The following is a 14,233-nucleotide window of genomic DNA, read 5'->3' as shown; positions in this document are numbered from 1 at the left end:
TAAATACATGTGAAAGATGCATAAGCTTTTGATCACTTCTCCAAATCTCCTTCTTTGGCTCAGCATCCATTTTTGACTGATTATATCTCTGTAGAGTGCCTTGGGATGTTTTTCAATGTTAAAGATGCTACATAAATGCACGTTATTGTTGTTGTTATGTACCAATTAGAGTTTGATGGTTCACATATCTTTTTTTATATACTTTTCCCATCTCAAGGATGAGCAAAGTCTCTTCCATCTTTGAGATAAATAAAAGCTGTATAAAGAAGCCTGGTGCCAAACAACATATTCCGAATGCACTGTAAATGACTTTATTTCCATGCACTCCAGATTTCTTAATGATTTTTTTTGGAATAAAAGGAAATTTAACTCCATTCATCCTGCCTCCAAATTTCCAGAACTATTAAACTGGGTGATGCCATAATAGATCCATTGCCCTTCTACACAGCACTGTCCAGGGCCACAAATCATGAAAAGCAAGCATTATATTTTCAAAGAAAAAAAGAATAACAGGAGCAAATATTTTCATTTATTTATTTCGGCATTACTGACTAATTGCATCAATTTTATTCCCCCAGGAAAGAGCAAACTACCCAGTGAACAGTGTATATAAAAAACTTGCTTGAATTATATTTTGTTTACATAGGCATAAGGCGGCAAAAATACTTGTTCATGTCCTGAAGCAGATTTGTGCAATAAAAAACTGACTTTTATGTCTCCACCTCTACATACTTCATTTTAATAATTCTCTTCACCCCTCAAGGAAATGTGCACTCACGCTATTGTATGTTTGCACTGGCACCAACTACTCACCAGTACTTTATGCAATTTAGCATTGCCAGGGTATTGGACCATGCAAATTAATACAGCACCTGGTCCTGTCCTTATCTCATGTCTACGGATGTGCATTTTCCAGCAAGCGTTACTAGATAGTCATCAGGGCAGGAACATTGACTATATATTCCTCTCTGTAGCTAAGAGACGCTAACGATAAATGTGCTGCTCCAACACTGCCCAGATCAGATGGTTCAGCAAAGACCAGGGATTGAACCTGGAACCTTTATATATGACATGAATTAGAATCACACCACATGGTGCAAGTGCCCACTGAGCAACCCTCCTCATATCTTTTCAAGTCAGGAACACCTAAGATTTCACCTAGGTAAACAGATATTGTAAACATTTTTGTTATTAATCATAAACCTTTCTGTTTGTAAGATTTATTGAGTAAGAAAGGAAACCCTTATCTTGATCCCTGATTTTTTTCCTAAAAGGAATTCTTGAACTCTTGTTTTCTTTTATAGAGAATGATAGGAACTGGATGAATCGATCCGTCAAAGACAAATAAATTAAGTTCTTCAATATTTGGGTAATTATTGAAGAAATTCCCTCTGCTCAGTGGAAGAAACTTTAATGTCAACAATTCACACATGTGCCAGTGGGTGCTGTTCCACGTGTACTCATTGGGGAAGATTTCCTCAGTGCGTACTATGTATTCATTATAAATGAGTTTCCACATGGTGCATAGAGAAAATCTTTCTTCACTGTAACAAACATGACTCATGATTCTTCTCTTTGCACAAACAAAAGGAATTTGTCAAACAATTTTTCCAACAAGTTAACGTCCCCCTTTAATATGATTTAAAACTTAGCCCTGTCTATTGCAATTTATCTGAGTCATTCTGAAACATATCTCATACCGTTGTGGCCAAGCAGTACATGCAGGCACACAAGACTCTCATAATAGAACCACACAAGCCATGACTAGGAATGGCTGTTGTAAACTCCTGAATCTTCCAGACATTGTGCATCACAAATCATATAAGCAATGATTGACATCTCGCAGGCATTGAGCATTGCATTCCAACTTTTTTTAAATAAAAGATTTACTCAAAATTATTTTTTAAAAACAAGATATACGTGTATGAATGAAGCAGCATTTCACCAGAGCCCTAAGAATCTGTATCCATGAAAGATGTACGTTTGAACAAAAAAAAATCTATTTTTTCCTGAGAAACTAAAATAGAAAGACCATCGCTTTACTTGTTAGAAGCAAAGATACTGTGTAACATACCAACAAAGAGTAGAGTGAAGATGATAGTAAGCTGGTAAATCCCATGGCCCAGAATATTTTTCATCATGGTTCGTGAAATGAGGGGTTTGTTCCTGCCGTATGGTTTCCTCATCAGCAGTGATTCAGTGGGTGGCTCTGTAGCTAGGGCCAAGGAGGCAAAAGTATCCATGATGAGGTTCACCCACAACATCTGTACAGCCTTCAGGGGAGAATCCTGGAGAAGAATTATTAAATTGCATTATAAAATCATTTTATCGTTCTCAAGACTGGCTAAAGTAAGGGGATATAAATAATACATATGTAAAATGCCTTGTAACAAAAGAATGCTTTATAGAAGGGGACTGGATCAAATACTGCAGCATAGTACAGTAAATAAATTTAAGGAATCGACATGGAAATTTATAAGAATGTTGAAGGATGTTGGCAAGGATGCTGTATAGATTTGATTTTTTAGTGGATTCAACTATATCAACAAAAAATGGGTAATTGCAATAAGAAATAAGAACGAACTTGCATTTATCAAGCACCTTTCATGACCTCAGGACATCCTAAAGTGCTGCACAGCCAATTAAGTACGTTTGAAGTGCAGTCATTGTTGTAACGTAGGGAAATGTGCCAGCCAATTTCTGCACAGCAAGGTCCCGCAAACGAGATAAAAAATGACCAGATTTATCTCTTTTATTGATGTTGATGAGGGATAAATGTTGGCCAAGCCACCGGGAGAATGCCCGTCTTCTTCAAATAGTATCATGGAATCTTTTACATCCAACTGAGAGGGGAGACTGTCCTCCAAAAGTGCAGCACTGTGGGAGTGTCAGCCTAGATTATGTGCTTAAGTCTCTGAAATGGGGTTTGAATGCACAATCTTCTGACTCAGAGGGAAGAGTGCTACCACTGAGCCAAGGCTAACACAAAGTCCTCCAAATAATGATGTGTTATAACGATAACCCATGAAAAAAAAGTTACTGCATCAACATCACAATGAGAAGTCTTTATTAAGGAATTTGATTCAGGCAAAAACCACAATGGTTATCGTCAAATTGCAATAAATAATGTTAAATCAAAGCCTACTATTTTGCACATTTCAACAATTTTTGAAAACATAGTTCAGAGAAGATTTTGAATGTGCACTGATTTGAAGATATCTTCTGTGTGACATGTCCACGGTTTTGTACTGCTTCTCAATGGAAACATCTTTCAGAACTTAATTAGGTTAGGTTTTAATAAATGTAGAACTTATGCCATTTTATAATGGATACATACAGGGATATATGAGTAAGACCCAGGGGATATAATTTATATCAGAGAGTAGGTTGACCTGATGATATATGAGCAATGAGATTGTGAGTGGCTTATATTCTCTGAAAGTGCTATTCATTTAGTCGCATACGCTTTAAAACTTTTATTTTTTGAATATTTATTCACTTTGCTTTAAAATATTATGGATTCTGCTTCCATCATTATTTCTGGTAGGGCACTTGATGTCCTAACAATTCTCTGCATAAAAACATTCTTGTAACCTCTCCTTTCATTCTTTCAATGATGATCTTAAATTTATGCCCCTCTAGTTACTGACTCACGAGCAAATGGAAACTACTTACCTTATCAAAACCCTTCAGTGGTTTGAATGCCTCTGTCAGACCTCCTCAACCTTCTCTCCTCTAACAAAATGCCCAATATCTCTAGTCTTTCCTCAGAACTAAAACTTCGCATCTCTGGTATCATCCTGGTGAATATCTTCTGTACTGTCTCCATGGCCTTGACATCATTCCAAAAGTAGGGCATCCAAAACTGGACACAAAATTCTAACTACAGTCTAATCAATGATTTACACAGATTTAGCATTACATCTTTAGTTTTGTACTTAGTGTCCATTTACAAAATTATCCCATATACTTTTTTTTTAAAGAGCTTGTCTGCTCATTTCTAAAGATATGTGTTTCTGAACATCTAAGCTTTTCTTGCTTCTGTACTCTTTTTAAAGTTTTACCATTTAGTGTATATTTTCTGACCTTATTCTTCTTCCCAAAATATGTCACCTCATATTTCTCTGCATTAAATTTCAGCTGATATCTAGCTGTCCATAAGGAAGTTTTCAGTTTCAGCAAAGCTTCTGAGGACCTTGTATTGAGTGAAAAGTTAAGTTCAAGACTCCCATCTTTTAAGTGAATGCAGTACAATTTATACTACGGTATTCTGCTTAGGTCTTCAGTTTTGTGCAAGATTGTCACACTTCAAGCAAAGTAATGTCTGGCTTCATAAAATATGTAATAATATTGGGAACCCTGCTGAACAGGAGCAGAGATGTGCTGTCAACTTAATTCTCAGTAACAGTGTATAAATGGTGGAAAGTCAATGCCTTTCCAGGAAGGTTACATCTAAATATTCTGACTTTTAACTGGCAGTCTTTACTGCTAGCTACTGTAAATGATTTCTGTGTTATAGTGACCATCTCAAAAGACCTCTCTAATAATTTCGTCTTCATCCATGTGTGGAAGTTTAGTGCCTGGTCCAGGCTCAACATTAAACACCAATTAATTTCAACAACCAGCTGAGGCAGAATTTCGATTGAAACCATACAGCATTCTGACAGATAACTAACTTCAGAGGACAATAATCAACTTGATGAAGGCTCCCAATGCTTCATTCTCCCACTATTTCAGTCTGATGACACTTAACAGGACATCTTTTGCACTTTTCATCAAAATTCAAACATTTTCTGAAGTATGTCTCAACAGTCCAGGTTGTCGAGTGCTCTCTAAATTAGATGGTCATTGGAGCATTTCACTAGCAAAGCAAAAGCAATTTTCTTAAGCTCTCAGACAGGCACCATCTAGGGAGAAACATCTAATAGGATGGTTTAGTTCTGGGCTTGGGATAAGCTGAAACTCACTCCTATCAGGTAATTGCACAGTAATCTGAACCTGGATTCCTGCCTTAAGAAAACAGCCTAGTTAAGTATCTCCCATAGGAAAGAGAGTAATTTTAGGTATGTTGCTCTTTGAATTGTTATGTTTCCCATACCTTGATTATATCAAAGGAAGTAAATCATTAGAAGCACCTTCGATAAGGTGTGACAAGATAATCATGACAAAGGTCAGGGCATGTGGAATCAGGCAGCAGAATGGATTGAAAGATGGCTACCAAACAGAAAATAGAGGGAAGTTTCTCAGACCAGCAGGAAATGGGAAGTGGTGTCCCGCAGTGATTCATGCTAGGACCACTGTTGTTTATCGTGTGTGTGTGTGTGTGTGTGTGTGTGTGTTTGCGCGCGCGACTCAGGCATTGAAAGTATGGTGTGAAAATTTGCAGATGATATCAAATTGGGGGGTATGGCTGATAATATGCAGGACTGTACAAAAATACAGGAAGACGTAAACAGGCTTGCAGGGTGGGCGGATAAATGGCAAATAAAATGAGAGGTGGTTCATTTTGGTCAGACAAATAAGGAGGCCAGTTATTCCTTGGAAGGTAAGAAACTAACTGGGTACAGGAGCAAAGGGATCGCGGAATACAGATGCATAAATTGTCAACAGTCATAACACAAGTTGATAAGGTCATAAAGAGTGCAAAGCACTGGGGTTTATTTCTAGAAGAATAGATCACAAAAGTAGGGAGGTAATGTTAAATTTATATAGAACCTTGGTTAAACCACACTTTGAGTACTGTGCACAGTTCTGTTCTCCATACTACAAAAAGGATATTGAAGCACTGGAGGAAGTGCAGAAAAGATTTGCAAGGATGTTACAAGACTTAAGAGGATACAACTATCAGGAAAGATTGAGCAGGCTGGGGCTCTTTTCTCTGGAAAAAGAGAAGACTAAGAGGAGACTTGACACGGGTCCTTAAAATTAAGAGTAATGGCAGGGAGCAGGACTTCTTGAAGGTGGACATTCCTGGAAGAGAAACATAGAAAATAGGAGCAGGAGTAGGCCATTCGGCCCTTCGAGCCTGCTCTGCCATTCAATATGATAATGGCTGATCCTCTATCTCTATCTCAATACCATATTCCCACTCTCTCCCCATGCCCCTTGATGCCTTTCATTGTGGCAGTGGCAGTTCTGACAAAAGGTCTTCAACCTGAAGCGTTAACCCTGTTTCTTTCTCCACAGATGCTGCCTCATTTGCTGAGCTTCTCCAGCATTTTCTGTTCTTATTCCTTAAAATTAAGAAAGGGTTCGATAGGATGGACGTGGAGAAACCGTTTCCACTTATAAGTGAGTCCAGAATAAGGGGGTATAAATACAAGATAGCCACTAACAGATCACACAAAGAACTTAGAAGGAATTTCTTTACACAGAGTGCTGAGAATGTGGAACTCACTGCCATATAGAGTTGAAGCAGATAGCACTGATACATTTAAGGGAAGATTTTTAGTGCATACATGAGAGAGAAGGGAATAGAGGGATGTGGGGGAAAGGTGGGAAGAGGTAATTAGAGTGGGAGGAGACTCATGTGGAGTATAAACACAGACTATGTTTCTGAGCTGTAGGTTCTGTGTAATTCTATATAATACCTGTTTCTTTAAGAAAAATCCAGTTGAAAAGACATAATCTGTTCTCATTCCCTATGAATGGTAACCTGAGTAACCATCTTCAGTCCTTTTTGATCACAGGAGGTAATGAAGTAGACAGGTAAGTAAAGAGATGAGAAAAGGTAAGACAGGTAAGTAAAGAGATGGGTTGGTCAGATGGGCGGAACAGTGGCAAATGGAATTTAACCCGGAAAAGTGCGAAGTGATGCACTTTGGAGGGACTAACAAGGCAAGGGAATACACAATGAATGGGAGGACCCTAGGCAAGACAGAGGGTCAGAGGGATCTTGGTGTGCAAGTTCACAGATCCCTGAAGGCGGCGGAACAGGTAGATAAGGTGGTAAAGAAGGCATATGGGATACTTGCCTTTATTAGCCGAGGCATAGAATATAAGAGCAAGGAGGTTATGATGGAGCTGTATAAAACACTGGTTAGGCCACAGCTGGAGTACTGTGTGCAGTTCTGGTCGCCACACTACAGGAAGGATGTGATCGCTTTGGAGAGGGTGCAGAGGAGATTCACCAGGATGTTACCAGGGCTGGAGCGCTTCAGCTATGAAGAGAGACTGGGAAGATTGGGTTTGTTTTCCTTGGAGCAGAGGAGGCTGAGGGGGCACATGATTGAGGTGTACAAAATTATGAGGGGCACAGATAGGATGGATACTAAGGAGCTTTTTCCCTTCGTTGAGGGTTCTATAACAAGGGGACATAGATTCAAGGTAAAAGGCGGGAGGTTTAGAGGGGATTTGAGAAAGAACTTTTTCACCCAGAGGGTGGTTGGAGTCTGGAACTCACTGCCTGAAAGGGTTGTGGAGGCAGGAACCCTCACAACATTCAAGAAGCATTTGGATGAGCACTTGAAATGCCATAGCATACAAGGCTACGGACCAAATGCTGGAATATGGGATTAGAGTAGACAGGGCTGATGGCCGGCGCGGACACGATGGGCCGAAGGGCCTCTATCCGTGCTGTATGACTCTATGACTCTATGACTCTAAAAGACCATACTCTTGTTTGTTGTATATTTTGCTACAACTAGGAATGGCAACTTGTCAACAAACCAAAAAAAATAATCAATTAATATAAGAGACAGTATTAAGCTAAAAGAAAAGGCTTGCACAAGAAAAAAATGGAAATCCCGCAGACAGAGATAGCTTTACAAAACAACAAAGGGATACAAAGAAAATAATTAGAGGTGCAAAAAGGGTGTATGAACAAAAATTTGCAATTAAAGCTAACAATAAAAATTTTATAAACATATTAAAAGAAAGAGAGTGGTAAGGGATAACGTGGGCCCGTTAAAGGCACGTAGGTGAGACTATAATGGATAATAAGGAAATGGCAGACCTATTAAATTAATATTTTGAATCCGTTTTCACAGTAGAGGAAGAGAAGAAAATACCAGCAGTACAAGGAAACCTAAAATAAGTCAAGATGAGGAACATAGTGGATTTAATATAAGTAAAAAATGGTAATGGAGAAAATAATGGGATTTAAAGTAGACAAATCTCCAGGACCTGATGGCTTCCACTCTAGAATATTAAAAGAAATAGATGGGGAAATTGCAGATGCATGTGTCATAATTTTCCAAAACTCTCTAGATTCGGGAATTGTGGCACTTGGATTGGAAAATTGTAAATGTCACTCCATTATTCAAGATGGGGCAAGAGAAACCAAGTAACTACAGACCTGTCAGTTTACCATCAGTTATGGAGTTATGGAGAACCTATCATTAGGGACAGAGTGACTGAGCATTTTAACAAGTATGAGCTGATCAAAGAGAGTTAGTATGGATTTGTGAAGGGTAGGTTCCTTCATCAGCGCTGGGTCAAAATCCTGGAACTCCCTACCTAACAGCACTGTGGGAGAACCTTCACCACATGGACTGCAGCGGTTCAAGAAGGCGGCTCACCACCACCTTCTCAAGGGCAATTAGGGATGGGCATTAAATTCTGGCCTTGCCAGCGATGCCCACATCCCATGAATGAATTAAAAAAGTCATATGACTAATCTAGTTGAATTTTTTGAGGTGGTCACTAACCAGGGGGACAGGGAGTGTCTATGGATGTTGTCCATATGAACTTCCAGAAGGCATTTGATAAGGTTCCGCCCAAGAGATTATTAGCAAAAATGAGAGTGCATGAAATTGGAGGTAACATTGTGACATGGGTTGGTAATTGATTGGGAGGTAGGAGACATAGAGTAGGGATAAAGGGAATGTACTCTGATTGGTGGAACTTGTCAAGTGGTGTTCCCCAGGCATCCTGGGGCCTCAGCTTTTCACTACATATATATATATAAATAAATAAATGACTTGGATGAAAGAATAGAGGGTTGTATATCCAAGTTGGCAAATTACACTAAGTTAGGAGGAACCCTAAGTTGTGTAGAGGGGAGCAGGAGGTTTATAAAGGGTCATAGACACATTAAGTGAGTGGTTCAAACTGTGGCAGATGGACTTCAATGTGTGGAAGTGTGAGGTAATCCACTTTGGATCCAACAATGAAAATCAGAATATTTTCTTCATGGTGAGAGACTAGAAACTGGAGTAAAGGGATTTGGGTCTCCAGTTACACAAATCACTAAAAGCTAGTGCACAGGTACAAAAAATTGTCCTTTATCTCAAGAGGCTTGGAATACAAAGTGGAGGAAGTTATGCTTCAGGTGTACAGAACCTTATTCAGACTCCATCTGGAGTATTGCGGTCAGTTCTTGGCAATGCACCTCAAGAAGGATATACTGGCCTTGGAGGGAGTACAGCACAGATTTACCTGAATGATAACAGAGCTTAAAGGGTTAAATTATGACGACAAGATACATAAAATTGGATTGTACTCCCTTGAGTTTAGAAGGTTGAAGGAATTCCAAAAGCAGGAAGAGAGTAAATCTCAGAACTAGCAATCACAAAAACCACATTGACCAAATTGATGCTCAACAAGACTAGAAGAACAGGTACTGTCCAATCAAGTTAAGAATGTTGAACTTGAGACCAGCAGGATCTCCAGATCCACAAGAAGGATGCAAGGGCTATCAGTGTTGATTTGAACCTTCAGGTATAGAATCTGGGTGATTGAATCAATCATGATGCTTCACCTCCTAGCTACTTTCCTACTATGGAAATGACAGTGGTAGAGAACAATTTGTGGAGTGGCTGTGTTTCTTGTGCTTAATAAAGAAAAGAGAAGCCACTTCAGCTGTTACAGATTGACTCATGAGGCCAGTAGAGCTTATCTGTTTTCAACCTTTCCTTCTATTATTGCTGTAACTTAAAATTCAAAATTGTGGATGGAAAAAAAGGCATCAGCTTTCCTGCAAATTTTCAGTTGGAATCACACAATCTCCAATTGTCATTCCCTGAGTATAGCAGATTTTAAAGTAAATACATGGCATAAATCAGATATTGTATCAAAACAAGTATTGAGCCCACAGGATGAAAATTGATGTAGTATTACTCAGAGAAAAGGTCTCACTCATAGGGGCGGCACATATGTGATTAATGCCAACAATGAGGACAGAGTGTTATTTAGGACACAGGATGTAGGAGGTCACAAGATTCCAGCTATAAAAATAGACAGGTAACAGCATTGTTTTCCCCAATGGTGTGCTGACCTTACCAGTCATACGTGGAGGAAAATGAATGAATGAGAATGGAGACAATTACCTCACAATGTCACAAAGTCATTGTTTTCAATGTCACAGTACTCATGGTGCGCGTGTATATATATATATATATATATATATAGATATTTGGGCTATCTGTTTTCCAGTCACATATATGTTTTATATATATTAGATAGATAGATGGAGAGAGAGAGAGAGAGATTTCACAGGTGAACTACAATGATAAATACATTGAGTTCCAGATATGAATAACAGCTGTGACAGTTGTTGAGTCCCTGGGGTAATTTCAAAATAATGAAAATTGAATGAAGGTTTAAATTAAAAATCCTAAATCTTACAACTGAAATAGAACTCTTCTAGTTACCTCATAGGCCAACTGGGACCAATGAATTGAGAAAAAGGGTTAGATTCCGAAGAGCTATGCTAAACACAGATAAATAGTCCATTAGCGTTTTCTCCCAAAATGCACCCATTATTATTCTCATCTACTTTTTCACTAAAATTAGCAATAGACAAGGGCCTCGAAATTGGTCAAAATTGTCCAGTTTATTGGGCACTACTCGGACTACTGAGGCCCCAATATGGCAGGCAGGAAGAGAGCGTACATTTCCGTCCGGAGGTGTGCTGCCAACCATATTGGGTAAGGACAAAAATGTGCATCCTTTACCCAGGCCGAAATCAAACACTTGGCCCCTTTGCATATGCAAGTAAGGGACCTTGCACCCAATCTGCACAGGCATCGGTCCCACTGTTAAAATCACGTCCCACCTAAATATGCAATATTATTCATTTCTTTCACTGCTGTGCTGGAAGTCCCAATTTCACAATCTAGAATGAGGAACATTGTTGAGGATAGCTCTGAATTGGCCTTAACACCACTCTGGCAACTAACTTGTTTTACTCAGATAACAGCAAGGTGGTGGATGCTACATATTTTGCTTTCAAAGAAATCCTTCTGGCTCAAATTTACTGTTGGGCCAGTTGCCCCTCCATAAACCTGTGTGCCAGTATGCATTCATTCAGGTATTAAAAGCCTGAACATTGCCAGCAATTGAAAATATTTAAATGAAGGCCATACTATCAGTGACTGGAAAACAGATAACCCAAAAACCCTGGCTTAATTCTGTAACACAGTAATGCCTGATGCTTGTTCCTCTGAAAACAGGCCCCTTATGTGCATTCGGGATGTGTACAACAGGAAGCAAACCCTCACCTGGGTGATGCATGCTCCAGTAAATGCAACTATGACAGCAACTATATTCACTGTAAGCTGAAATTGTAGAAACTTGGAGATGCTATCATAAACATTACGGCCCCACATGACAGCCTTCACGATGCTGCTGAAGTTATCATCTGTCAAGATGATGTCGGAGGCTTCTTTTGCTACATCAGTACCAGCGATGCCCTAAAACACAGCAAAAAAAAGTTAGCAAGCACCAAAGGTGTCAGAAGTCTCTGTGACCGACAGATTCAGGGGAAAAAAAAGTACAGTAAATCGATTTGGTTCTGAAATTAATATTTTTTTTTTTAAAAACTGCTCAGAACAAATGATACTTGTTATTATAATAATATGTCCACCTTTAAACAGAATCTGATTAAAAGCATTAATTAGACTACATTCATTAATAAGGCAGGAGATATCAATGTTTGGGAATGGAACACTTTCTAACCAGTGCCAGTCAGGTCAGAGAGGTCAGGTGTTAACAGGGTTTTGATGTGGGTCTCGTCTGCAAAGGCAGTGCGCTTTTATACAAATCTCAGAAAAACAACTCCTACTGAAGTGATACTGAACTTGCAATACCAGCCATTCTTGTGACAGCTCTGAATTGCAATAGAATTTAGTACCAGTTAGTGCCAAATTATGATCATTTTTATATTGTGGACCCACAAGGAACTTGGCTGAAGATTGTCTGGCTTGCTGACTAGAAATTTATATTTACAAATTATATGAAGGATTAGCAAACAAAACAATGGAAATGCAAGTCTGCTACAATCATTAAAAATAACTTGAGTTTTTGAAAGTGTAATTTACGGATGAAGGCTGAAATGGGCAACTCAACTTTTTTTTTAAGTAAACACGTTCTACTGTCTTTGCACTAAACAATCATCCTGGAACAGCCTTGACAGACAGCTAATACAGGACTTTCAAAAAATCCATCTCCTTAAAATACATTATAGACCAGGATTCTTGCCAGCTTGGTAGCAACTTACAGTGTAAATGTCACAACTGCGTGGTGTTGTTGTGTTGCCATTATAAACTGATGCTGTATGACCAAGCTGCTGTACATTAGGGAGACGATCATAAATCCTAAACATTTTATGGTCAATGTATATTACAATCTATCCTTTGAAGACTATGGTAGCATTTTGGTTACAAAAATAAAAATGTAAATGTGCAGGGAAATCTGTGAGCAGAACATTACTCTTATGTTACATTTGCTCTCTCAACAAGTTCACTATAGGATCAGAAATAAAATCAACACCACCAGCACTTATACATTATAATCAAAAGCAAAATACCGCAGATGGTGGAAATCTGAAATAAAAACAGAAAATGCTGGATAAGCTCAGCAAGTGAGGCAGCATCTGTGGAGAAAGAAACAGAGTTAACGTTTCAGGTCGAAGACCTTTCATCATCAACCTGAAACGTTAACTCTGCTTCTTTCTCCACAGATGCTTTTCCAGCATTTTCTGATATTATTATACTTTATAATGTCCACATTGTGCTCTGTTACATGCGTTATGTGGATTAACCTATGCCCTTTTGATATCACACCTCAGGCTGGTACCAAAATTCACCTTACTTAACTTCCCTCCCTCTAAAATAATGATTTCTGAGAATTTTCCCTCTTGAACAGATCTGAACTCCTATCTGGCCATCCAGTAAACAAATGTCAAGTCTTTTCAACGTTCATGATCATTTCCTGTTCAAGGTAGAATTTTCTATCAGAAAGAACTCTACAGGGAAAAGAATCTGCTCCATTTGGAAAGGCAATTTGACAGAAAGCAGTTCTCTCCCTTATTTAAAGTTGTAATGCAATAGAAGGAAACATTCCGATCCTACAAACACGCCTGGTCAATAAGATTAAAAAGATTAAACGTAGCAAGCCCAAAGGAAAAATTAATTAGGCAGTTTCAACCCTGTTCCTAGTGGGCATGGACCCAACACAAAACTGGCCATAATTTGGCATAAATTGACACTCTCAATTAGAGAGGGCACAAGGATGACAGGTTTCCGCCCCTGCCACAGCTCTGAAACGGACCTATCAAAGTCACAAATGATATCCTTTGTGACTGTGGCCTTGACCATGGTGCACTATCCCTCCTCATCCTTCGCGACCTGCCTGCAGCCTTTGACATGGTTGACCACACCATTCTCCTCCAATGCATCTCGTCCACTGTCCAGCTGCCCTCGTCTGGTTCCATTCTTATCTATCCAGTCGTAGCCAGAGAATTACCTGCAATGGCTTCTCTTCCTGCTCCCACACTGTTATCTCTGAAGTCACCCATCCAAGGATCCATCCTTGGCCCCCTCCTATTTCTCATCTACATGCTGCCCCTCGGTGACATCATCCGAAAGCACAATGTCAGATTCCATATGTATGCTGATAACATCCAGTTCGACCTCACCATCACCTCTCTCCGCCCCTGCACTGCTTATGATTTGTCACGTTGCTTGTCCGACATCCAGTAATGGATGAACAGAAACTTCTTCCAATTAAATATTGGGAAGACCGAAGCCATTGTCTTCGGCCCAGCCACAAATTCTGTTCCCTAGCCACCAATTTCATCCCTCTCCCTGGCCACTGTCTGAGGCTGAACCAGAACGCTCGAAACATCGGTGTCCTATTTGACCCTAAGCTGAGCTTCTTACCCTATATCCTCTCCATCACCAAGACTGCCTACTTCCACCTCTGTAATATCGCCCATCTCCGCCCCTGTCTCAGTCCATCTGCTGCTGAAACCCTCATCTATGCCTTTGTTACCTCCAGACTTGACTATTCC

The 14,233-nt window shown here is 39.4% G+C and overlaps 1 protein-coding gene across 4 annotated transcripts in view; it reads right to left on the bottom strand.

The window, feature by feature from the left end:
- atp2b2 (ATPase plasma membrane Ca2+ transporting 2) overlaps positions 1-14,233 on the bottom strand; it is a 572,540-nt gene that overhangs the window by 16,798 nt on the left and 541,509 nt on the right. For all 4 annotated transcript variants that reach the window (XM_067998633.1, XM_067998635.1, XM_067998632.1 and 1 more), the window contains exons 19-20: positions 11,442-11,633; positions 2,075-2,288 (exon numbers count right to left, since the gene is read on the bottom strand). In XM_067998633.1, coding sequence (XP_067854734.1) covers positions 2,075-2,288; positions 11,442-11,633 — 406 coding nt within the window. The remainder of the gene's footprint in view (positions 1-2,074; positions 2,289-11,441; positions 11,634-14,233) is intronic.

This window comes from Heptranchias perlo, chromosome 17 (genome assembly GCF_035084215.1).
Source record: "Heptranchias perlo isolate sHepPer1 chromosome 17, sHepPer1.hap1, whole genome shotgun sequence".
NCBI lineage: Eukaryota > Metazoa > Chordata > Chondrichthyes > Hexanchiformes > Hexanchidae > Heptranchias > Heptranchias perlo.
This window is presented reverse-complemented; position numbering and strand designations above follow the sequence as displayed.